The sequence below is a fragment of the Pyrus communis genome, chromosome 6 (genome assembly GCF_041283825.1).
Source record: "Pyrus communis isolate YQ-2024b chromosome 6, ASM4128382v1, whole genome shotgun sequence".
Lineage (NCBI taxonomy): Eukaryota > Viridiplantae > Streptophyta > Magnoliopsida > Rosales > Rosaceae > Pyrus > Pyrus communis.
In genome coordinates, this window is record NC_142570.1 from 24,655,893 (window position 1) to 24,679,996 (window position 24,104).

Genomic DNA, 24,104 nt, shown 5'->3' on the forward strand with positions numbered 1-24,104 from the left:
ATTTTGGTACAAATTTCAAGGAATTTGGTTGAGAAATGAAGAAGATATTAAGGTTTGAAGTTTTTCTAGTTTCTGTTGAAAATTCGAGTTGCAGACGGCGGCGACCTGCGAGGCTCACCGGAGAAGGAGGTGAATATTCCGTCAGAGTTAACGGAATATTCTAATGGTGTCAGGTAACGGCCGTTAACGTCTGTTAGGGTTTTAACGGAATATTCCCTAATGCCGTTAGGGTTTCACACGCGTGCCAGGCACGTGCCCGCGCGTGGCTGGCGCGTCTGGCTGTGCCTTGGCCTGCGCATGGCGGCGCATGGGAGGTCAGAAAATTATTTTAAAAATATGGGGATGCTTGTGAGGTTGAGTAGAGTCTGTTGGTATATTCAAACACCCCATTTGAGCAATGTATGAGAAGTTATTATCTAAGGTTGGTTATGTGCGTTAATTTGATGGTTTTATAGTTGTTTCGCATATAGGTGAGGACTACCTGGAGGACGAGTGCAGCCACGCGAGGCTTGGGGCTTACGACCTTTCTACGTATCAGTGAGTGGGCTTTTGTTTTCAGTATATATATATATATATATATATATATATATTAATTGATATCTTTCCAGAAATTACGTTTTAATGGTTTTATAATTGAAATGCCATGTCGAATATCGTCGATATTCTTATTGTGATTGTGTTGGTTGTGTTGTGGTGCCGCAGACGCTCAGGCAAGTCAGGTGAATATGTTGTTACTGATAGATGTGGTGTTGATGAGACTGAGTTATAGCATATATTCTTGCACCTCGGTGATTGTGCTCCGCCAGAGAAGGGCCTAACCTTCACGTGGTCGTTCACCTCCCGCACCATACGCTCACCTTGGATCCAAGGCAGGTGCCAGCTTGTTGTACAGACCACTATAGGTGGTTCCGACTCGTAGGTGACCCGCGATACATCGCACAGCCTTCACGTGATCATAGGATTGAGTGTATTTATATACACCAGCCTGTCGTACAAACTAATATAGGTGGTTCCGACTCGTGTGTAGGATAGTGGTTGAGGAGCTATAGTTTCAACCGTACATGTCACTTTAGGTGACTCCGGCTGACGTACTGATATTGCTGGCATATTATGATTTGTTTTATCTCACCTGCTTGATGCTTATACTATTTGTTTGGATATTCTGACGCGGCATATTCTGGCATGGCATGTTCTGGCATGGCATATTGAGCTTTATCGTTTTAGCATGATTTGATATACGAGAACGTATAATATTTTCTGGAAAGTATACAGGTTTTACAGAGAGGGGTTATTACTTGATATTGAAATGGTTTGAAAAACGAACTTTGTTTTTTCCCACTCACGTTTTCTGTTTTGCGCCCCTCCAGGTTTTAGGCAGCGAGGACGTGGGTGACGAAAGAGGCATCGAGGCATTTCTGACAGAGCACCCTCCATGTAGGATTTTCTAGTTATCACTTGTGTACTGTTTGTTTATTCTGAACTACACCTAGGATACTTGAACTTTTACTTTGCATTTCTCCTTCCATGTTTGTCACTATCACTCACTGATTTTTTTATTGTAAATTATCTTGTTGACTTTATTTTTCTCGTATTTTCACTCTTTTACTTCCGCATTGCGCACTTGGCTACGTCACACTCAAGTGACGGTCAGCACGCCCCAATTTTTGGATCGGGGTGTGTCACATGTTGTCATGCAAGGGCTCAATATCTTTCCACCACTGTGGTAAATGGCCACTTGCACTAATCCCTTTTTTTTTTTTTTTTTTCCTAAAGTGTCTGTATATATATATGCAGGTCCTTTATGCAAGGGGATCCCCATTTTTTTTTCAAAAAATAGGGATTAGGTGTGGGGCTCACTCCACATTGAACTTCAACGATCCAAAGCGTCTATTTTGTAAGTTTCGTTTCATAGATCATCCTTACAAAAATTCAATTCAATCCGAAACCATTTATCTATTTAATTATCAAGATAAAATTTCATTATTTCTTATATAACAAAATATTCGTTAATTTCTTCGAACTCAATTAGATGTCTTAAACATTTCCGATTTGGGTAATATTTTGCAAGGGTGATCTAAGAGGTGCAACTTGAAAAATAGATGGTTCAAATTGTTAAAGTTTGATGTGGTGTGAACTCCACAACTAATCCCTATTTTTATAAAAAAAATAAGAATCTCTTACCTTAAAGGTTTCCTGTATATATGTATATCATTATATGTTTGAGCAGATCAGCTACTTACGGTGATATATAATAATTAATCCATCATATAGATATATATATGTATGTACATATATCATAAATACATTTGGTAATTCATAAATATAGTGTCTTAAAGTGGAGAACTTCATGAATATGCGCATATGCCCAAGAACATATTGTTAATCAGTCAGGAGAATTGGATGATCGGCGGGCATTTGGTCTTCCTGACCTGGCAATATCTTGAACCAAGACTTCAGCAACACTTTCCCCAAGACCCTCAATGATGCCGCCGACGAATTCGGTAACAACTTGAGACGCGAGGCGAGCAGCAGTCCCTAACACACTCGGCTTTTCACGTCCCTTGAGGCCGTTCTCTTGCAACCCATTTATCATGTTCTTAGCGCACACTGCATGCAGATGGTAATCGCACACCGTGCAGTGGTAAACCCTGCCCGACCTCCTCCTCCTGCACTCCACACAAACAAAACTCCTAGTAGAAAAATCTCCGCCACTACTACCAGTACCACTTGCTGCTGCTGCTGGTAAAAGTCTTAGGGTATGTGGGTGAGTCTGGAGGTTTATTTCTGATGACAGCATCGCACAGCAAGGATGCATCTGGAAGCTGCATGCGCTGCATCTGAAAGCATAACCTTTGCTTGGCTTGTGACAAATATCGCACTTGGATTGTGCAATTCCTCCCTTAACTAAATGAAATTTTTCTTCAGTGTGGTATTGCATAAAAGGAAATAGTATGTGAATGTATTAAATACGTATGTGTATGTATTAATTAGAATGTCAGCATCTAACCCGTAAACAATTCAGAGTCTTCTATATATTGCTAAGCAAAATATATAGTTTGGTAAGATAACACTTGTCGCATCCGTATAACGTACGAGTAGCCAGTAGTTTGGATTTGTTTCAAGAGAATTTTGATATATATATATATATATATATGTACATATGTATGTATGTATATTGATGAGTCAATTTCATATTATATATTTTACCCTATTCTTAGTATATTTTGGTTAATATTTTAGAAGAATTTTGATACTTTGAATTATATTTCCAATATAGAACTTTCGACTTCTTCTAGAGTAAAACATAGTCAAATGGATGAATTTTGGAGTAATTCCAATTGAAGGACGATCGTGAGTCACTTAGCTTGGTCGTATCAAAATATCAGATTTTTGTACCAAGCGATGATTTTCTGGCAATAAAATAAAGGAGCAATGCGCAGTGCTGGAATAATGACGTTTAGGGTTTGACTTGCGTTTTTGGAGCCCAAGATGATCTCAGATGAGTTCATGGCCTTCTGGAGATGTGTTCAGAAGGCCCTGATCTTCAAAACAATCTATTATAGGCCGGATTTGGAGGAGATTTGAGGCTAAAGCGTGGCTGGACAGTTTCTATGCAGATTTTCCTAGTTTAATTAGGGCTTTATTTTCTAAGATATTTTATTATTATTTAGTTTCCTAGTTGGAATAAAGGACCTATGTTTTAGGGTTTGTGCGATGGCTTAGCAAATATATTGCTTTGCCGTTCTTAGTTTTGACTAGGCTTTCTTTTATGCAACTTTGGAGTTGGAGAGAATTGCTAGGGTTCTTGGAGATTTTCTACTTTAAGGTGTTTTCGTTCCTTTCATTCTTAATAATATTTTCTATGATTTTAATTATGAATATGTGTAACTAATTCTCTTTTTGCTAGGGTGAGGCCATGAGCCTTAGCAAGAATATGTAGTTTCTCTTCGATTTGCTTATGATTATATGCATGCAGGTTTTCGAATTATTAATCACTGGTTTAAACTATCTAATTGTCTTGATGCTTGATCACCATTAGGATGTTTAGAAAAGTAATTTGATGCAATTTTGGTCGGAGGTCGGTCCCTGAAATTGACGAAGGCTTCTTGTGATTAATATGTGCAAGTTCACTTAGGATGAATACCACATCTTAAGGGTTGTACAGTTTTTCAAAAGGTTTCACAAAACTTAATGAGTCATGCATGTTTAGATTTGATCTGAATACCACAGACGGATTGCATGTTTGATATACGCTCTATGTTGGGGGTCCAAGTATGCATATATTAGGAAAACCTAACCTTCAAAATACGCATGTATAAGTCATAAGTAATTGAGAGAACTATATAGGATTGTTATGGTGACGGCGGATCTCTAGTGCTTTTTTAATTTGATTTTTCCAAAACTGTTTTCTGTTCCTTTCAGCTTTAATATTGTAGATTGTTTTATTTTTATTAATTAAATTCGTTTTATTAAATTAGGTCATAAAAATCAATCATCTCAAATTTCTGTTTTACAATAATTAATTGGAATTTGGTTTGCTTTGAATTATTTAATAATCTCTGTGGAGAACGACCTTGCAAGATCCGTTTATACTACAATAACCTTATCATTCTTGCAAGTATTATAGAAGTTTTTAGCCCGTTTGCATGTGTAGTAAATTCCCTATCATATATATATATATACAGGCCCGGGAAGGAATCCCCATTTTCCAAAAAAAAAATGGGAACACCCTCTTGACCATTATATTTGACTTTAATGAAATTTTGTGGCCATGTAATCTCAACCACAGGATTTCATTAAAGTCAAATCTAATGGTTAAGAGGATATCCTCATTTTTTTTGAAAAAATATATATATGTATATGCATGGCAATTGATTGTGAGAGTGACGTAGGTTATGAATGAATTACCTGCTTTAGAATAGAAAACAAGTTGGTGTTGGATGTGGAAGGGATGGTTCTTTAGAGCTGGAGGAGCCAAGGCACAAAAATCATGCAGCTGAAATTGACATAGTTGACAAATGAACCTCTTGCCGGCGCCGTCCTCCTTGCAGCCTGCGCAGGTGAAGAGGTCGGGCAGGATCACTTGGGACAGGGGGTGTTGTGGATGAACGAAATGAAGTCTCTCTTCCCCAAATATCAGCTGAGATGTGGGGAATTCGAGCAAAGGAGACTTGTTATTTCTAGGGACAATATTATCTAAATTTGTGGGTTGGGATTGGGGGGGAGTTGATTCTGACCTCTTGAGGAGAAAAGTTGTCTTCCTCGGGGGTTTATTGCTTATCATCATGGTTGGTTTCTTTTCTCTCCCCTCTGCAGCTGGTCGACCAATGGTCTCTGGCTAGCTAGCTTGTTATTTGGTGGTGCAAATTACAAAACACAAGGAGAGTATTTATGCTAAAAAAGTTAACACTATTTTGGGGAACCATGTTGAAAGAAGATGCCACGTACTTAGACACATTGAAAGAATTTTGCTACTAAATAAAAGAAACGTTTGTCATCTTTTTCAAATATACATCTATTTACACTCATAAAGTAATTTAACGATGGAGGACCAAGATTGAGGATTAAGGCTGCATTGTTTGGGGTTCACCTTGCAACGTGAATTATAGTTTTTAGCTCTTGTTCAAGAGTCATCTAGGCATAAAAGCCATAAAATCGAGAAATCGTTTAGTTAATTAATTTTATTACATATTAATTTTATTACATTTTAATGGATTTTTTTTATATATTTTATATAGAGAAAATGATATTTCTTTCATAAATTAATCAAAGCGTATATAGGCATAAGAAAGGATCTCGAAAAAAATCTTATCTAAGTAAAATTATATGGTAAAAAAGCCTAGAGAAAAGAAAAGATATCCGCATACTTTTTAAACAAAGATCATTGATGTCGGAAAGAAGGCAAAACTTAAAATCAAGGGATAACATCTGCAATAACGAGCTTGTTTTGAATACAATTTAATCCAGGAGCAATGACATTCATCCATCCAAAATGAGAACCCCCGATTTCGAAGGCTCTGTTGGGCAATCCTGTGAGCCACTCCATTTGCCCTACATGAAACATGTTGTACATGAAACTAACGTAACCTTAATCAAATAATTAAAATTAAAAAAATTGTGTAGTTGAAGATGGCACTATTTAAGTCTCAAGGTCACCAAGAAATGAAAAATGAGTAAAGTGATGCAGGGCAAAAAACAGTTGTGCACTTCGCTATCGAAAAAGAAGATACCGCCGCACCAAAGTCAAGGTGTGTCTTTATAAACTTTAGTCGCGGGCAATTTGCATGTGATTAGTTAGCTTTTCCGCGGGGATCTTCGACTTTCTTGTCCCAACCAACTAGAAATATGATCCCCATCGACCCAATAAAAGTAGAGTTGTAATATTCGATACAAGGGGAAATCAAGGAAAATTTTGTTTCTTGATCTGCTTTTAATTAGCAGTAATGCTAGCGAAACTACATTTTTTTTACCATATTAGTATATCATATGATTTAGCAAATAACGTATAAAATAAACATCTAATGAAATCAGCTCGTTAACTAACTTGCTATATCATATAATGAACAATATAGTACATAAATGTGATCTCCCTAATACCTTTCTTTAATTAGTCCCATCTCTTATGTATTTTGCTTGTTGGTTTGTAGAGCATCTTACGACAAATATTAAAAAAGGATGCTTCGTTTTTTCAATTTCTTGGTGGAGTGGGTGATGCCCCAATTATTAGTCTGTGTTTTTCAAGTGATTCCCATTGGGCCATTGATAGTACTCCCTTTCCATCTACCCTTTACACCAAGAAATACACAAACGAAACTACAAATTAATTAAGAAAAACACGATATTCCTTGATACGTTGTATCTTTAAGACTTTAAGCCATATATCACAACTTTATTCCAGCAGGCAGCAGCCAGTATGTTTCTCTTGAGTTACAGTAGTCACTATTTGTTAGTACTTGCCCACTCTCCCAACAGATCGATCACAATTCTTTTGATCCTTATCCAACACGGGAAAAAACTAAGAACTGAAGCTTAATCATCCTTACCAGTAACATTCTTAGGAGAAAGTTTTGTGCGTATCAGGCATAATGCTACAATGTGTTATCATTTTACTTGTTATAATATGAGTGGACGACAACATTGATATTATTTTATTTCTAGAGTATATTAATTAGGTAAAACCAAATACATGTGTTATAATTTGAGTAGAAGAAATTGCCATGTAACGATATTGTTAGGGTAAAATTGGCAATTCTTACATTTGTAAAAATTTTTGGATGCAATTGTTGAGTTTAAGCTTGTATTTTGCGCATTTGATAGAAAAGAATGTCACTCACAATTAGGGACCTGCTTAAATAAATTTGTTATGTACATGCACTCATGTCATGTAGTCTAGACTTGCCTGAGATAAAACTAAATGAGGAATTACAGTTTGCTCAATTCTAAATTGTATGGTTAAAATAGTTATAAGTTTAATTGTCTGTTGTAATATGGGAATTGTTATTCGCACTCCAAAAATCTCATTTTGCACTCCAAACTTTCTATAATTAATAAGAAAATTACACTTGTGAGGAATGTAGAATGAAATTTTTAGAGTGCTAATAACAATTTCCTTGTTTTATTTGGGTTAAATTAAATAAGCCCAACTATTTTACTTCTACTCGGTCAGCGACAAATGGCTAGGTGTTTGGACTTGATTTTGGGCCTGATTTGTAGATTATAGTAACTTGGGTGTTTGGGCCTTTGTGTGTTATTTGAGTCTCATTTTGTAAATTTGTAATTAGTCTTCCGAAAGGTTTATTCTTAGAATTGAGTAAGGAAACCTAAAAAATGTTATTTGGATTGAAAGAAATCCATATTGAGTATTGAGGTGGTTTGAGCAATACAAACAATCAAACAAATTAAAACTCTTTCAAATTCTACATGAGCGGATGAAACAAAATGCGTCATGGTCTTAATCTTTTAATGTGTATGTGATACCAATTCGTCAAGGCATTTTATAAATAACATCTCGAAATGAGATACTCTTTTTATTTAGTTAGTCTAACTTTTAAAAAAAAAATTGTTTTATCAATATTTTAATTACTCATTAATAAAATAAGAATATCTCTTACTCATTTAAAGAGAATTGCTCAGAGCATCTTTAGTGAAGACATACCGATTTGAGTTGTAAAAACCACATTTACATCTCTAGAAGATGTGAATATGAATTCTACTTCAGATGAAATGTAAATTAGAGATTTCATTTATTTTTTTTCCTAGTAACTTCATAACATAAATTTACAATCTCATAACTTTAATCTCATTACTCAAAACTTAAAGTACCATCAAAAGGGCAATAAAAAAATTAGCATAAGTTTTTTATTTTTTTAAAAATCTGATTGTGTATTTCAAACATTTTGTAATTAGAAAGAATATATACTCTTATGAGGTGTGCAAACTTAGATATTTGAAATGTCAATAATTATATATATATATATAAGGGGTTGATCTGGTTAATTCACTGTTGTAAAATCAAAATTGACCAACTCTTCCAATTTGGATTGGTTTGATAAATCGAATGGACATAACAAAATCAAACCAAATAAAACCATTTATTTTGTTGGGTTTTAGTTTGTTTGGCTAGCCCTCCTCAGCTAGAAGAGTTAGCCCAACTAAATTGATTGGAATCTTTCTGTGTGTCAATTATATATGAAGTATAGATAAGGTTTGCAAAGAAAGATTAATGGTCGTGTATCACAATCACAAATAATGTCCCTAGATGCTACCGGAGCCACGAGTAATGGCGGTTACCTCATTAGTCTTCTTTTCTATGACTTCAACTCGCAGGCTCGCAGGCTCGCAGCCGTTCATTTGTCTGTGTGTGTGTGTGTACATATCTACAAGAAAAAGATACAATCATTCATTATTCTAAACACTCTTTATAATTAGGGACTATAATTCTCTCTTCCTCTTTTCATTCCCTTTCATCCCCTCCTCTCATATTCTTTATTTTATCTTTTTTCTTTCTATAAAAAATTAATATAAGAAATTGACGTGGCTTAACCATGACCGTTGAAATAGAAGGAGAGAGAAAAAAAGAGGAGAGAGAATCCTACTCCTATAATTAGACCCCCACAATAAATCATTTAATTTAAAGAAAAATTGAAATTGGAAGTGACCATTTACCACAGTGGTGGAAAGGAGTATCGTCCTTATATTACGGCATGAATTCGAATTCCGTTGACTTCTTAATCTAATATCTAATCTAACAAATATTTCGTTTGACAAAAAAAAAAAAAAAAAACCTACTTACTGGCAGTTTATTTCTCTATTTCTTTAATTGTTTAAATAAAAATATTTAAACAAAAAAAAAAGATGTAGAAAAGTAAATTACAAGTAAAATAAATAACATGTAAAATCGTAAATTGCACATGCTTTAAAGTAAAATAAAAGAAGGAAAGAGAATCTTAAATTTTGTAGTCTAGGTTCATGTTTTGAAGATTTGTTTCAGTGTGCTGTGAACGTGATTTAATATTTTAAGTGTTATGGTATTATGAAAAGAGGGTTTCTCTCAAATTTCATTTCATTTAAAGCATGACACATAATATATTAAGTTGTGTTAAAAATTCTACTTACTTTGACTACCCCACAGAAGAAAGTTTGGAGTTGGGACCGGCCCGAATACAGCCGAACGTCATGCAGTTGTTGCGTGGCGGCGTTGAAATCAAACATCCGTATTACGAGGGCCCACTTTTACCAGTCCATCGAACGGTTAATGCACAAACAGATGGAGTGATCGGACGGGTAGTAAAAGAGGAATATGCTGCGATGGATCATGCATGTATGCCTTGAAATCCACTGAACGTCGATACATTCGTCTGTTTACCAAATGTGGGCACGTTTTCCTTTCCTCTGTCCAGCTCCTCCTTTTCAATTTTAACTTTCCTTATTATTTTTTTATTTTTTGAAATAAAATTAATTAATTTATAAAAGCAGGATTTTGAGCGACCGTCTTATTAATTTGATAGCAATTAGAATAAGTGAAATGCTAGAGAAACTATCTCAGAACGAGACTTGACATAATTAAATATCTGAACTTTAATAATATATATGAAAAGACGGTAAACAGCAATAGTATTTAAAATTTTATAATATTGACAAAAAAATTAATATTAAAGGTCTAAAAATCTCCTTAACATTTCTAATCGAGTAATATTATTCATACTATGTTTTTATATCATATTTGTATACTACTTTAGTGACATCTGATGTGGACAGCCACATCATTTGAACTAAAGAAAGAATGGAGAAATACGTTTCGTATACCACAATCATCATTTAACTAATTAGTTTTTCTTAATTATTAGTTTATTAAATAATGAACTAAATTTAAAAATTTAATTAATTCAAATGGTTGTCTACATCAAATACCATCTAAAATGGTATAAAAATATGATATGAATAACATTACTCTTTCTAATTAGACTAATAAAGCACCTGGTTTGTTTCCCCTTGTCTGGTGATTTATATTTTTAACATATAACTATATGTAGATATATACATACAGATGGATATATATATATATATATATATAGTCTAGTTTGGCGTACTTGTGTAAGAGCGGTCGCTCGTGTCTTACCCAAGAAGAAGTATCAGTCCCGGAAGACTTGCAGTGCTAGTCCTACTTCTCCTTTGTTCAAGTTCTCTCTACCCACTACCGATTTCAGAACGCCTGCCTACCTGCCTTCAAGTTCTAAGGTCTCATATCTCTATCGTAATCGTCTCTCTGCATATTCTATGTTAATCGTTTTCTTTTTTCAGAGCTTTTTGTTTCTGTGCGGTTAATGTGTATTTAATTCAATTTAATTTGTTTGTTTTTGATTGGTTTTTCTTTTCTTAATTTGTGTTTTTCGGAAGGATTCAATCTTAATCTAAGATTTTCAGATTCACAGTGCCTATCGACAATCAGCAAGAGAAAGAAGAAGAAGAAGAAGATAGAGAGCAAAAACACAAGAGAAGAGAGACATGGTACTAATTCAATATCTAAACTTATCATTTATTTGATTAATTACAATTACACCGCATTGCTCAATTTGCTTAGTAGTTTCAGTTAATCAAGTCCTAATTGGGTCGTTGGTTCATATGAATCAGGTGAGTTCAATTGTACCGATAGGGCGAATTGGGAGGGACGAAGATGATTCGATTTGTCCGGCGTGGTTAAAACCAATGCTGAGAGCACACTACTTCGTCCATTGTGAGATTCACGGCGATTCCAACAAGAGTGAATGCAACATGTTCTGCTTGGATTGCATGGGAGATGCTATCTGCCCTTACTGTTTGATCCATCACAAAGATCATCGCGTTGTCCAGGTTCCTTCCTTCGTTGCCTTAATTTCTTGTTAATTTCCCCGTTTTCGTTGTTGTTGATTACCGTAGAGTGTTAAGAGTTGATTGTAGATTGTGATTTCATGTGTGGCGTGGGTGGTTTTTGTTTGGGTTCATGTCTGTAGATAAGACGGTCGTCCTACCATGATGTGGTGAGAGTGAATGAGATTCAGAAGTACATAGACATATCGTGCGTGCAGACGTACATCATCAACAGCGCAAAGATTGTGTTTTTGAATGAGAGGCCGCAGCCAAGGCCCGGAAAGGGAGTCACCAACACTTGTGAGATTTGCTGCAGAAGCCTCCTCGACTCCTTTAGGTTCTGCTCTTTGGGTTGCAAGGTATCCTTTTATCTTTTCGTCATCAATGCGGCATCTCTTTGTAAAATTTATTATCTTTTCATTTGCATAAGTGCATTGCTCAGCGTTCTCGTTCTTCATTTGCTTGTTGAATGGTTAATTTCTTTGGAATCACATTGGATCGAGAACTAGTTTGAACCCCCTGCTTTCTTCCCCTGTTATCATTTCTCTACAGGGTATAGATACTTGACCGGCTTAGTGCTAAGCATTGGGGTTGAACAATTTCTGTGATTTTTATTTGAGTTAAATCGCAATTAATTTTCGTTTGGTATTTGTAGCTTGGAGGAATAATGCGGGGTGACCGAGAGCTCACATTTGCAGTGATGAGGACAAAGCACGGCAGGGATGGTTTCTATGGCGGGTCAGAATCAGATGAATCAACAACTCCAAAGAAGATAACGAAGACAATGCATATGTTCAACCGTCTCATGAATGGAAATGCACTTAATTACGAGCGTGGGAGTCGTGGGGGGGAGAGGACTACCTCAAGTTCGGGTGATGAGGAGGGCACTGCCAATCTTTCTCCATCCACTCCTCCCCTTTACAACCACCACAATGCCAGAAGACGTAAGGGTATACCTCATCGCGCACCCTTTTGATCAGATTCCCATTCCCATTCCCACTACGTGATTAAAGTACATAAATATATATATGGATACATACACATATGTGTATATAGTGAATCATCGTCATCGACATACAGGTAGTTTTAGTATGAAAGTGAGATCAAATAGAGGGAACATGTCAAGAATCAAGTATAGAAATAGTAGGTGATGGAGAAGTAGCATGGCTTTTTAATTATTAGCTCCGGGGGAAGGAACGGAACGGAACAGGTTGATGGTCCCGTAATCCATCAGTCTCTGTCCGGGATTCTAGTTTGTAAATGGATCAGAAGAAACCGTAGGATACATACAACAGCTGCTAGCTACAACCCTCGTAGGCCTGTACAGAATATTGTGGGTTCCTTCCTAGTTGGAAAAACAAAATCATGGTCGAGTTTGAGTGGCATTATATATTTGTGTGTGTTTATGTTTGTAGGTATGTATGACATGTACAGTAACATAACATATTTTGTGCATATAGGTGGTGCTTTTATGTTAAACCAATATGTCATGCCATTTTTTGTTTATTCTCCTAGAAAGAAATTAGAGAGAAAAATATATATCTCATTGCACTATGACAGACGGTTGAGATATTTAATTCATTTCATGGTGGGTTAATGGTGAATATGGAATATGACGGCAAGTGCGAATGTGCCAACAAGTATGGCACCTTACATACATATTCTGGTTATAAAATTGACTACTTTTATTTTTGAAAAAATAAAAACTATTTTCTAGGGTTACAATTCGATATTCCTTGGAAAATAGTCACGTTTTAGCCAAACGAATTGTCTTGCCCTTGGTCTCTATATTCTAAAGACTAGTATTTTGTAGACTCGAGATTCTGGGTTTAATTTTATCTTCACCTAATTAACAAACGCATAGGGTGGTTTTGTTTTATTTTATTTTAATTTCAAACGATAGGGTGATTAGATGATGAGTTATGCCATTTTGCGTCTACAAGTACGTAAAATTAACGTTGTGTTACTTGATTAAGATGCTCCTTCTGAATTGCCCACAGATGTCTTTTTTAAAAATTGAAATTAAAGATGTTTAACTAAATTAATTTTCCATTTAGAATCTTGACGGATGACGAAAATAAGAGATCATGCATGGTAGGATTTGCAGACGAAGTATTTTTTGATGATTTGATGCTGGATGGAGATGAACTTGTGTGCAAATATAACGGATCACTGATGTCTCTTTTTTATTTTATTTTTTGTGTTATCTTATATCACGCCTGATTTAATAAGTTGTTATTTAAAAAATGAGATATGATAATAAAGATAAAATGTAATTATATTTATACTGGATGCAGCTCATTCATCAATCTAAAATGGTAATTAGGTCTGATAGATTGTTTAAGTGGAAATGAATAGTTAATTGGGATGACAATGATGGAGTTTTGGACATTGGGAAGATGAGATGAGGGAAGTTGCTAATGCTAATTTGCTATCATGGAAAACAAAAGAAAGCGAAAAGCTTGGTGGACACGTAAACCCCACACCACCATCCATAAGGACAAGGACAAAGAAAAGGATTGCTAATTTGCTACACACAAGTACTCTCTCTCCCCTCGCGCTTGAGAAATTTTTTTATTGTGATCAGAATACGGATGATACATCACCTGTTTTATATAAGTAGGGAAAATTTTACTTTTTAAATTATTAACTTTTTAACACATATATTCTACAATTTGCATAATAACACATGTTGTACTATCCCGTATTGCGATCACGTTGAAAACTCTCTCATTGCGCTTTCATTGATTGAATAATTAATAATTGAATAATATGGGGAAATGAATAGGAATGTGAATAATTAAAAAAAATAAAATAATGTAGAAACAAGTGGATTAGCGATTGCCGTGAAGAATCTGACCTCTCATGTCTCATCCACTCGTTTCTTGGGCCTTCCATTCCATCCATGTCCTCCCCTTTTTATCTCTTATCAATATATTCCACAAATCCTTAAATATATTTATTTCAGAAAGTGGAAAATATAAAGAAGGAAAGAAAGAAAGAAAATATATGAGGAAGCGAAGACAAAAACATATGTGAAATGGTGGCAGCTCAGGAGAAGAGATTGAGATGAGACGCTGCTGCTGCTCTGTCGGTTTGTTAAATTTTAGAATTGAATACTCAATAGGAGGCGTTTGGAGTGAGTCAGTGGTCGTGGTGATAAAGGACGGCCACGTTTGATTCATCACTGCTGCCGAGTGGACGCGTAGCATCCCATCCATAACTTTGGAGTTGTGTGGGCCCGTTTCTATCCTCTTGTTGGACACTAGTCTCACACACACCTGCTCCTTCCTTGTGAGTGTACGACTCTTGCCTCTTGGCCCTTGGGACAAATTCAACCGCGTGTTTTGTTATTGCAATTATTATTATTATTTTATTCCAATAATAACATGGTTTTCTTACGATTTTCCAATTGAGTAAATCATCTAAACATTATATTTTTAAGAGATTATTTGACTTGGAGATAGCACCAAATGAGCATTCTGGTGTAGCGTATCCTCAAGATGCGGATGATCATAATAAGCATGCAGCTTGTCGCCATGGGCGCATCTACATACACTACTAATGAGGGTGTGTGTTAACTTAGATAGTATAGTGGGGTGGAGTTTATGCGAGTGCGTCTTACTGTGGATAATGGGGGGTCATTTCTTCCTTTTCTTTACTTTACTTCTTTCTTTACATTTGAATATTCAAAGCCTCTTTACCTTGCCCTTCTCGTTCCAAAGTTTTCTTCAATTATCCAAAAACAAAATATTAAATTGTTTTTAATAATGCTCTAAAAACTCTATTTCGTCTCAATTTATTTGTCCTCCGAAATTAAATTTGTGTCGCCTCATATTCCGAAACTCCATTTTTGTCTTAGTTCAACAAATCTCATATGTAGGGGGGAAGCGTAAAAACTGGTGGATCGATAATCAGGACGAACCCAATTAAAAATGAAATCTGATAAATATTTCAAAGCCTGGATCGAATGCAAAACCTTCAACTTACAAAACTGATCCAGACCAGTCTTGTTTCTTATAACAGCTACCCAATTCCATAGGCCCATTTATAATGATTCAAAAGGCCCAACTTTGCTTTTTTTCTTTACATTTTTATTTATTTTTTAAATACAAATTATTCTTTCGCGACCCTAAAGTAAAGTCATGCTTGGTTATAGATTTTCAGGTCTCAGTAAAATTGATCGATAAGTTATAAAAGTATGAAGGAGAGATTTGTAAACGACTCTTAAATAAAAACTTGAAAATTTGCCTTACATGTCTTTGCTATGTTTATATTGTGCATTTTTAATTTTCTTATTTAACATTTTGTAATCCATTTTATACTAACCTGACGTCAATCGCCAAAACATAGCCTAAAACTCACACACAATTGCAATTTTTTCAAATTCTTCTCTCTTCCGTCTTCCTCTACTCCTCTCTATCTTACTCTCTTCCTCCTCCAGCTCTCTCTCAGCCGTCTTCAAAACACACCGAGACAAAACCACAATCTCTCAGGCATCTTTCGGACTTTATAACTTCAGTTTTACGGCACCGAAGACCGTTTTATAGCCATGCTTGTGGATGTACATAGTTGGAGCAATAATAGAAAATATGAAAATAGTGAAATGATAATAATCATAAAGATAATCACAACATCAATGGTACAAGATTAAAATAAACAATTAAAGAGAAAGTTAAAAAAAAAATTAAAAAAAAGACAAATTTGAAGATTGAGGCTTGCATAAATGCAATCTTAAATACAGATTTTTGCCCCTGTCCTCGTGCTTATAGTTCAGTAAACATTTGTCTCCTAAAATTCAATAATTTATAACTTAAAGTCGAAGCACTATAATTTTCGGACTCTGTTATATATTTTGTACCCTCATGACACAACTCGGAACATATTTAACAATAAGAGAAATAATAAAGTCTCGGAATAAACTCTTTACCGACAAGCAATGGCTATGAATTTATATAGAACTCAACATCTTGTTTTATGAACATATGTAACTTTGTATCTCAACAACAAAAATATATTGAACCTTTGCAAAAGGCACGGCAACATCTAATAAAAATATGTATCATCTGAATGAATCATTTGACTCAAATTTCAAAAATAACTACCTATTAGCAGTTCAAATGCACAAACACATGACCCTCATTTAGACAAGTGAGATTTATTGTAAAAATGACGGTGTGTGTAGTGGAATAAATAAAACAAGACACAAAATTTACCAAGTTCCTCTACAGTCAGTGTGACTGGAGTGCGTCCTCGGAGCAGCAGTGGTGCTTTCATTATAATTTAGAATAATAGGAGTAAAATAACTCTCTCTCTTATCTCATCTCCTCTTCCTCTCTTTTCTCTCTTCCTTTTCCTCTTTCGTGAACTTATTACTTTGATGTTGTGTGGAGTTTGTATTTATATAGAAAATAGGAGTCGTATGAGACAAGCTTCGACAAACAGTAGAAGGGCCCATTATTGAATTCTTTGAGTGGACATCCACTGTTCTACAACACTCCCCCTTAGATTGCCACAAGTCTTCGATTGACTCGTTAAAATCTTGATATGTTTTGGGTGCTCCCCTTGATGAGTATTACTATATCTGTTGTGCTTGTTGACTTTCCACAAGCTTGTTCTTGAACTGGGCTGGAGGGCCTTCTGTTAGACTTCCTCCAAAGGTCTAAATTTACTTCATTTATTTGGAGCTAAATTCGATTTAAGGGTGGTGGACACTTGATCTTGAATCGGACTTGTGATTTCTTTAAAGGCCTTGGGACTTGTTCTCAAATGAAATGGGACCATGAGCAGCTCCACGTAACAAGTGATCTTCGGCTCCGTCGGGGATGAATTGGCACGTGTTTTATTGTGCTTGTCTCTACATGCTTCAATGTATCATTTTCACTTGTCTTATCTGTTCCCCTTGCAGAAGTGGTATTTTCCCTAGTTTTCCCATATGCAGGTGTTGTTGGAAATGTGCCCTAAAACCAATCATATGATGATACTTTATGGACATTTCACATGTTAAACTAATCTAGTTTAATATTAAGGGCAAACATTATTGTTTGAGCCGTCTCATATAAATGTTATATGCTTAAACGATAAGTCCAAGGAATATGTGATTGGAAGAATGCGATCTAAAGAAGTTAGATTCATGAGACCATTCTTTCGTTGACACATCCTAAACGTTCCTGATCATAGGATTGTCAATTGGGCATTGACAGTCCGTTAAGATCAGTACGTGCTATGTCTTCTCTCAGGGAGAGTGACTAGTCTCGAGTCATTGGTGTGTGTGACATCAAGACAAGTACGTAGGTGCTCAATAGAGAATGAGTTCACTGAACACGATCAACGAAGAGTTCTCATATTCATGTCACATGAGAACTCATGGTTGAGATAATGCAAATTAGTCTTTTGACCTGAGGCATCACAGTTGTCTTGTGGTTAGGTCCTTAATCTTTGATTATGTCAAAGTCACTCCATCAGGAGGGTGTCCACGACATCGTTGGGGTTAAGCCACTTAGCCATGGAGGCAAGTGAATGCGCAACAAGGGATCTCTAACCTTCAAACTGTTTGAGGGAGAATACTCTATGATATGATTAAGAATCTTTGGCCAAAGTATGAATGAGATTTAGGAATGTGTTCCAAATCACATTCAAGGTAATCATATAAGCACAAGACTCACATTGGATAGTAGACATGAATAAACTATCAAACCAAACAATGTGGTCAAGAGTATTGTATTAGAGAAAGACCGTATTGCATTTGTAATCCTAAAACTGAATAGGTTCTCCACCTCTTCTAATTAGCTTGGGTAACCATGACATTCTGCTAGGCGTCAACCATGGTTTGTGGAAGCCCTAAAAGTGTATTATCACTAACGGGAGAATTGAAAGTAAGTTCCAATTCACAATCGATTTGAAAGAGTTTGAATCGCCCACTGCCTCGCTAAAAGGAACCTAATGGATCGTACACCATGTAAGGTAGAGATTGAAGATTCAACGGAGATGAGTAAGAATAATTAAATGGTTGAATTATTTATGGCAAGGATTAATTAATATGATTATTAATCAAACGAATAAGTTCGTTAAAAGACCTCGGGATAGTTTTGGACCTTAAGGCCCAATGGGCTTCGAACGTCAAGTCCATTGACTTAAGTTGTGTGACAACTTAATGAATAATGATTCACAAAGGCCCAAATAGCCCAATAAATCCCATGTTAAAGAAGGAGTGGTTTTGGACTTATTTACAAGTTTGCCACTCAAATGAATTAAGGAATAAGTATGACTTTATAGCCAAAATTCATTAAGGGTAATTTTTGGGGAAAGGATGAGAACACAAGCTCTCTTTTCTCTCTAAAATTTCAGCCACCTTGGAGGGATCATCTAGCAATCTTACTTCCTCTAGGTCACTCATTTCTTCTACAATATGCCTTGGTGTGGAGACTTAGAGGTTTTCAATTTTGGGAACTTGGAGAAACCTTTTCATCCATCCAAATCCATGGATCTAAGATGCAAGGAATGAAGGCCCTCTCTTTGGGTGATTAGCCTTTGCTTATGCAAAGAGGAATCTACAAAGGTATTGATTTCTCAACTCACTTTGTTTTGAGTTGAGTCTTGATTCACCTATCTACTAGGCTTTGAAGTTCATGGGTTAAGTTTTGTTTTTGAGTGCATATAAACATGATTCCGCCTTTTAATTGTTAATTGCATGTTGTTGATGTTGCTTAAATGAACTTGTTTTTCACAAATTTTCCTTCAGGTGTGACATCTTCTCTTGCAGTATTTGTTCCCTGATGCAGGAGTGGAATGCAACCCTTGCATTTGAATGGTCATTCAGAACATCACTTCTCAGCAACTCATCATGCTTGGCAGCTTCAGTGTAAATAACCAACATCATATCAACAGTTGAAAATGAGTACTTGAGAGCAATGCAAGGTAAGCAACTAGGCAAAGGTTTCGGGCAATCAGTTCCAGATCAGGAGCTTGATTCCATGTGGCGACTGATTGCTTTCTTTCTCCTTATCCTGCAGGTGAGAACAAAGACAAAGGAAAGGACATGGAGATTGCATGATATGAGATACTCTTGCTCTCGTCCTTGATGATATGAGATACTCTTGCTATGGTGTGACTTGTTTGAAGAGATATTCTCGGAGAGGAAGAAAACTGAGTATTTCAAGATGCTTTGTTGAAGATGCATTCTCGGAGATGAGGAAAAGTTAGGTATTCTTGCAAGTCTGCCTTGTTATGGAGAACGGAGGTCTACATATATAGAGATTTTCCAACATCAAGTAGTGGTGTTGTGCCTTTACCCTTGTCAGCAACTGTGGTGTAATTAGAATAGTAAGATTTACGTGTTTTCAACTTTGTTAGAAATCTTTGACAAAGTTGCACGTGATATCCAAAAAGCTGAGATTGTGTCTGAGAAATGTTGATGAACTTTGATCTAGGAAATCCGGCTTTTGAAATTCGGAGAGCGGTGCCTTTTCGATCTCTGAACAAGTGGCTCTGTTGCCTCTTCTTTTTATAGAGGCATCAATTGTGCTCAAAATGTATGCTCGGAAAACTGTTGCATGTAGAATTTTCCCCTTCTTGCACCTTTAAGATTTTATCTGACCTCATTTTTCCTTCATCATTTCTAAAAATGGCTTGCCCATCTAACCTTTGTTTAGATTTGAGTCTTGGGAGGGATACTGACGAGTCACGTCAGGATAATATATGGCACCCGTCCTTCTCATCTTCTAATGGCCCTCTTATAGTTGGAGACTTTGTGATGAGGAATAACATAACCACTGCAGTGATAGCTAGGAATCTTCTCACTCCAAAGGATAACAGAATCTTTTCAAAACGGTTTGATGAGTCGGCCATTCAAGCCTCATTGGCTCTCAACGTTCAGTGTGCTGGCTTTGTTTCCAATATGGGCCAACGCCTACTTGCTCAAACTCACCAAGTTGAATCATTGATGGCTGAGATGACAAGTCTTAAACAAGAGATCAGAGGGCTCAAGTACGAGAATAGAGTGTTACACGTGCTTGCAAATAATTACTTGACGAGTATGAAAAGAAAACTCATCCAACTGCAGGAATCCGAAAGTCGGATTCAAAGTGATCACCAGAGGTTCGTTACTAGATTTCGAAGGCAACTGATGCCTTCCCCTCATGATCTTTTGCCAAGTACTGAGGCGTCGCATGATCAATCTCCAATGCCTTCTTCTTTTGGGGTACTACCGAGTATTGACGCTTCACATGAGCAACCTTTATGAAGGCTCCATCTTGTTTGTTTGTTTTAACTCATGTGCATGCACATACCTGTAATTTCTTGGAGATATCAATAGATAAGCTTTATTTCATTCAATGTATTGTGCCAAATACAATAAAGCATATACTTCATTAAGATGTGGTACTTCTGGACCAAATATCAATTTATCTTTACCCTTACGAAGATAAATGATCATTCTTAGTGTCTACATCATTTGAGTATTCAACTCATAATCTTCAATCCATATGATTCTTTAATATCATAAACATCATGGATAATATTCGTGTTGGCGTATTGTTCGATCTGCAGTTCGAGACAATATTCCTTTCAACACTTTATAATCTTCCTAGACTCTTCAGGAGTCCCAATCTAATGTCATCGACTCTTGTAAGAGATTTTAGTTTGTTGCAACAATATCATAGTGATAATACTCACCAAGACAATTTATACCATCCATTGGTATTGAGTACATATTTTATGCTTTACCATTCCGGGGCTTTCTTCATGCAATTTGAATCTTTCAAGGATTTTCTACACTTTATGACACATTTTCCTTTGAAATTTATACAGAGCAACTTGCTTCCATGTATACTTAAGGGATTTACTTTTTGAGATATGATGTGGGCGACTCATAACCCTTCATATATAATTCTCCATTCATATGAACTTGTTTACAAGAGTATAATTTCAGGTTTCACTGAGTAACCTTGTGTCATATCATGCGACTGTATTTCACTATATTACAAATGCCCATATGTAATCTCCTTGGTTCAACATCTTTTGGCTATTTGTATTATATACACATATATAGGTTCATTTTTTCACGTTCTTACAAAATTGTAATGTGATTGCCTTTCTCCATTTTTTTGGTCAATAATCTTTCCTTTCGTCGACGGAAAAGAACGGGACTCAATATCAACATAGCTCATTGATGAATTTAGTAGCTACTTGTAAAAACCAATATTACATTGGTTATCATCAATTTGTGATCCTATATTCTCAAGTGCATGCGCATGCATAAAAACTTTTCATTTCTTTTGGATATCCATTGTCTCTTCAAGGGCATTACACTATCTCATCCAGGATAGTCATAATTTTAGAGAATGCGGATCATAACCTCTTCTTGAGCGTTATAGAGCTTAGATTGTAATCTCCATTTCCGGGAGTTGAGTCATTGGAACCTATATTTCTACTATGCTTTATGCATGAGACACCAACATGCCCATGTCCGCGAATTGTCCTTTCTGGGACGTTTATCCATGCGACGACTGTCATGCTTCTGGCATGCAACAATTATGCTTTGGGAATGCAATAGTTCAGTAGTGTCATATTCTTCTTCTTTCGAATGATTGAACCTTTTGAGTCTAAGGGTCTGCCATGCTTCAGGCATGCAACAGATAAATCATTTACTGCCTCATTATATTGTCCAACAGGGACATCAATTCTTGTAGGCACATTTGAAGCAAGTATATGTGATTTCATCACTTTCCTTGTATCATTAAATGCATCTGGCATTTGATTGACACATCATTCAATTGTTCTTACTTCATTTTCATATTGATTGCTTTGTGAATCAAATTAAGACAAATTCCCTTCGTTCTTTTGGAATGGTCTTTTCTCATCATTATTCTGGAATGATATTTTCTCATCGTTATTCTGGAATTTCTCCCCCTAACGTTGAGAAAATTGTCTTATCAAAATGATAGTCCGCAAACCACGCGGTAAACATATCCCCAGTCAAGGGTTCAAAATATTGAATGATAGATAATGAATCAAATCCAACATAAATTCCTAGTATGTGATGATGCCTCATTTTAGTATATTGTGGCAGTGCAATAGGCACATAGATAACACAACCAAAAACTCGTAAATGTGTAATGTTTGGCTTGTGCCCAAACACGAGTTGTACTGAAAAATATTGATGATTGGTAACAGGTCTCAACCGAATTAATATTGCATCATGTAAAATGACATGTCCCTATGTAGAAACTTGGCAATTTCATTTTCATGAGCAGAGCGTGGGTAATCAATTTCATCCGCTTAATATATACTTCTGCTAAACCATTTTGAGTATGGATATAAGGAACTTCTGGTGTGGACTGAGACTCTTCTAGTCTTTATCATAGTTAAGTTGAGGCACTGCGACACTTCAAACTTACAGTACTCATCAAGGAACTTCATGTCCTGATCTTGAGGATCAAAAGACTTTTGCCTGATCTTTTTGCATGATGGAACTTCAGGTTCAATCATATTTATATGATGAGGATCAAGAAATTGCAAGTTCTGATATGATTAAGGAACTTCAAGTCCTGTATATGCTCATCGTAACAAAAGATAAGTACAATAAATAAATTAAAGCAATAGGCGGTAATTCCAGCCATAGTAAATAAATTGCATTTAAGTAAATAAAGCTTGTGACAAGGGCTTTAATTCAGCACCATTCACATAAATCAAAACTTAAAGCAGTAAGCGGTAAAACTGTCCATGATAAATAAATTGCTTTAAAGTAAATAGAACTTCTAAAATGGTTTTAAACCAACACCATTTACATAAATAATAATAACATGAAATATATATATTTCTTTCCACATGGTGCCGTGCACCTTCAGAAGCCTTTATATTTGTTTTTATTTTTCTTCTTTTGTCGGCACCCTTTTGCAATTTTTTTATTATTTTTACCAAATGGTGCCGTGCACCGTTCAAATCCCTTTATATTTTCTTTTTATTTTTTTTTTCTTAGGGTGCAACCAAAACCACACATTTCCAAAATATTTTTTTTTTTCACATGGTGCCTCACTATTCCATAATCCCCCTAATTTTTTTATTATTTTCCTTCCTTCTCTGTCTCTGCCAATCTTGATCCCAAAGCTAGCTGGGTTGTTGTGGAGGTCGCCCAAATTCAATTTAATCAAAAGGCTACCAAAGACTGGCGTTGTTCTTGCATGACCTAGAGAACATGGCATCGCGAAGCAAGAACCTCCATACAAAGACATGGATGACAGCGGGGTTGATGGAGGCACAAAAGAGGAAGGTCTGTGTGGAGTTAGTCTTGCCATCACCATCTTAGACAACTGAGGATTCATGGAAGTCCTCAAGATTTGTTGAAAACAATGCGATCTGGGTTTCTAAGTTTGATGAGATTCTTCTGGATCTCTAGAAACCAGTTGTCAAGTACAAGTTTTCTCATCTCGCGACGACTGCAGGTCGTTGTAAATTTTAATTCTCACTGGAATTTGGTGGGGCGCTTTTGGCACGGTTGGAGAGATAGAAAATGGACATACCTTTTATTCTGTGAGATTTTAGCTAACGGAGGTGAGGGGTAGATAGTGCTTCACCGGATTTATGGCGTTGTGCTTTCCACTGACATGAGAGTTTCTCTTGCTGATAATAATCAAGGATTGCGGCCTTTTGGGTGCAAAACCTGTGGAATTTTCAATGGAGGAAAGCAAACTTTCCGATAAAGGCAAACTACTCAAAGATGTTGATATTTTAGATTGACGGGCTAGGGGGTCCACTCTAAA

General features: G+C 36.0%; 2 protein-coding genes across 4 annotated transcripts; one reads left to right on the top strand and one right to left on the bottom strand.

The window, feature by feature from the left end:
• Nucleotides 1-2,247: 2,247 nt before the first annotated feature.
• On the bottom strand, nucleotides 2,248-5,376 carry LOC137711616 (protein VACUOLELESS GAMETOPHYTES). Its single transcript, XM_068450871.2, has 2 exons — nucleotides 4,909-5,376; nucleotides 2,248-2,904 (listed from the first exon to the last, which is right to left on the bottom strand). Exons 1-2 carry the CDS (start codon nucleotides 5,285-5,287, stop codon nucleotides 2,384-2,386), a joined length of 900 nt encoding a protein of 299 aa, XP_068306972.2. The 5' UTR covers nucleotides 5,288-5,376; the 3' UTR covers nucleotides 2,248-2,383.
• A 5,172-nt stretch (nucleotides 5,377-10,548) lies between these two features.
• LOC137710978 (protein RGF1 INDUCIBLE TRANSCRIPTION FACTOR 1) lies at nucleotides 10,549-12,825 on the top strand. 3 transcript variants are annotated; one of them, XM_068450159.2, is made up of 5 exons: nucleotides 10,549-10,737; nucleotides 10,924-11,007; nucleotides 11,131-11,349; nucleotides 11,490-11,705; nucleotides 12,002-12,825. In XM_068450159.2, exons 2-5 carry the CDS (start codon nucleotides 11,005-11,007, stop codon nucleotides 12,320-12,322), a joined length of 759 nt encoding a protein of 252 aa, XP_068306260.1. In that variant the 5' UTR covers nucleotides 10,549-10,737; nucleotides 10,924-11,004; the 3' UTR covers nucleotides 12,323-12,825. The 3 variants fall into 3 exon arrangements, with proteins under 3 accessions (XP_068306260.1, XP_088552257.1, XP_068306261.1); XM_088696131.1 differs by having other exon boundaries at nucleotides 10,583-10,737; nucleotides 10,932-11,007; XM_068450160.2 differs by having other exon boundaries at nucleotides 10,592-10,737; nucleotides 10,897-11,007.
• The last annotated feature ends 11,279 nt before the right edge of the window (nucleotides 12,826-24,104 follow it).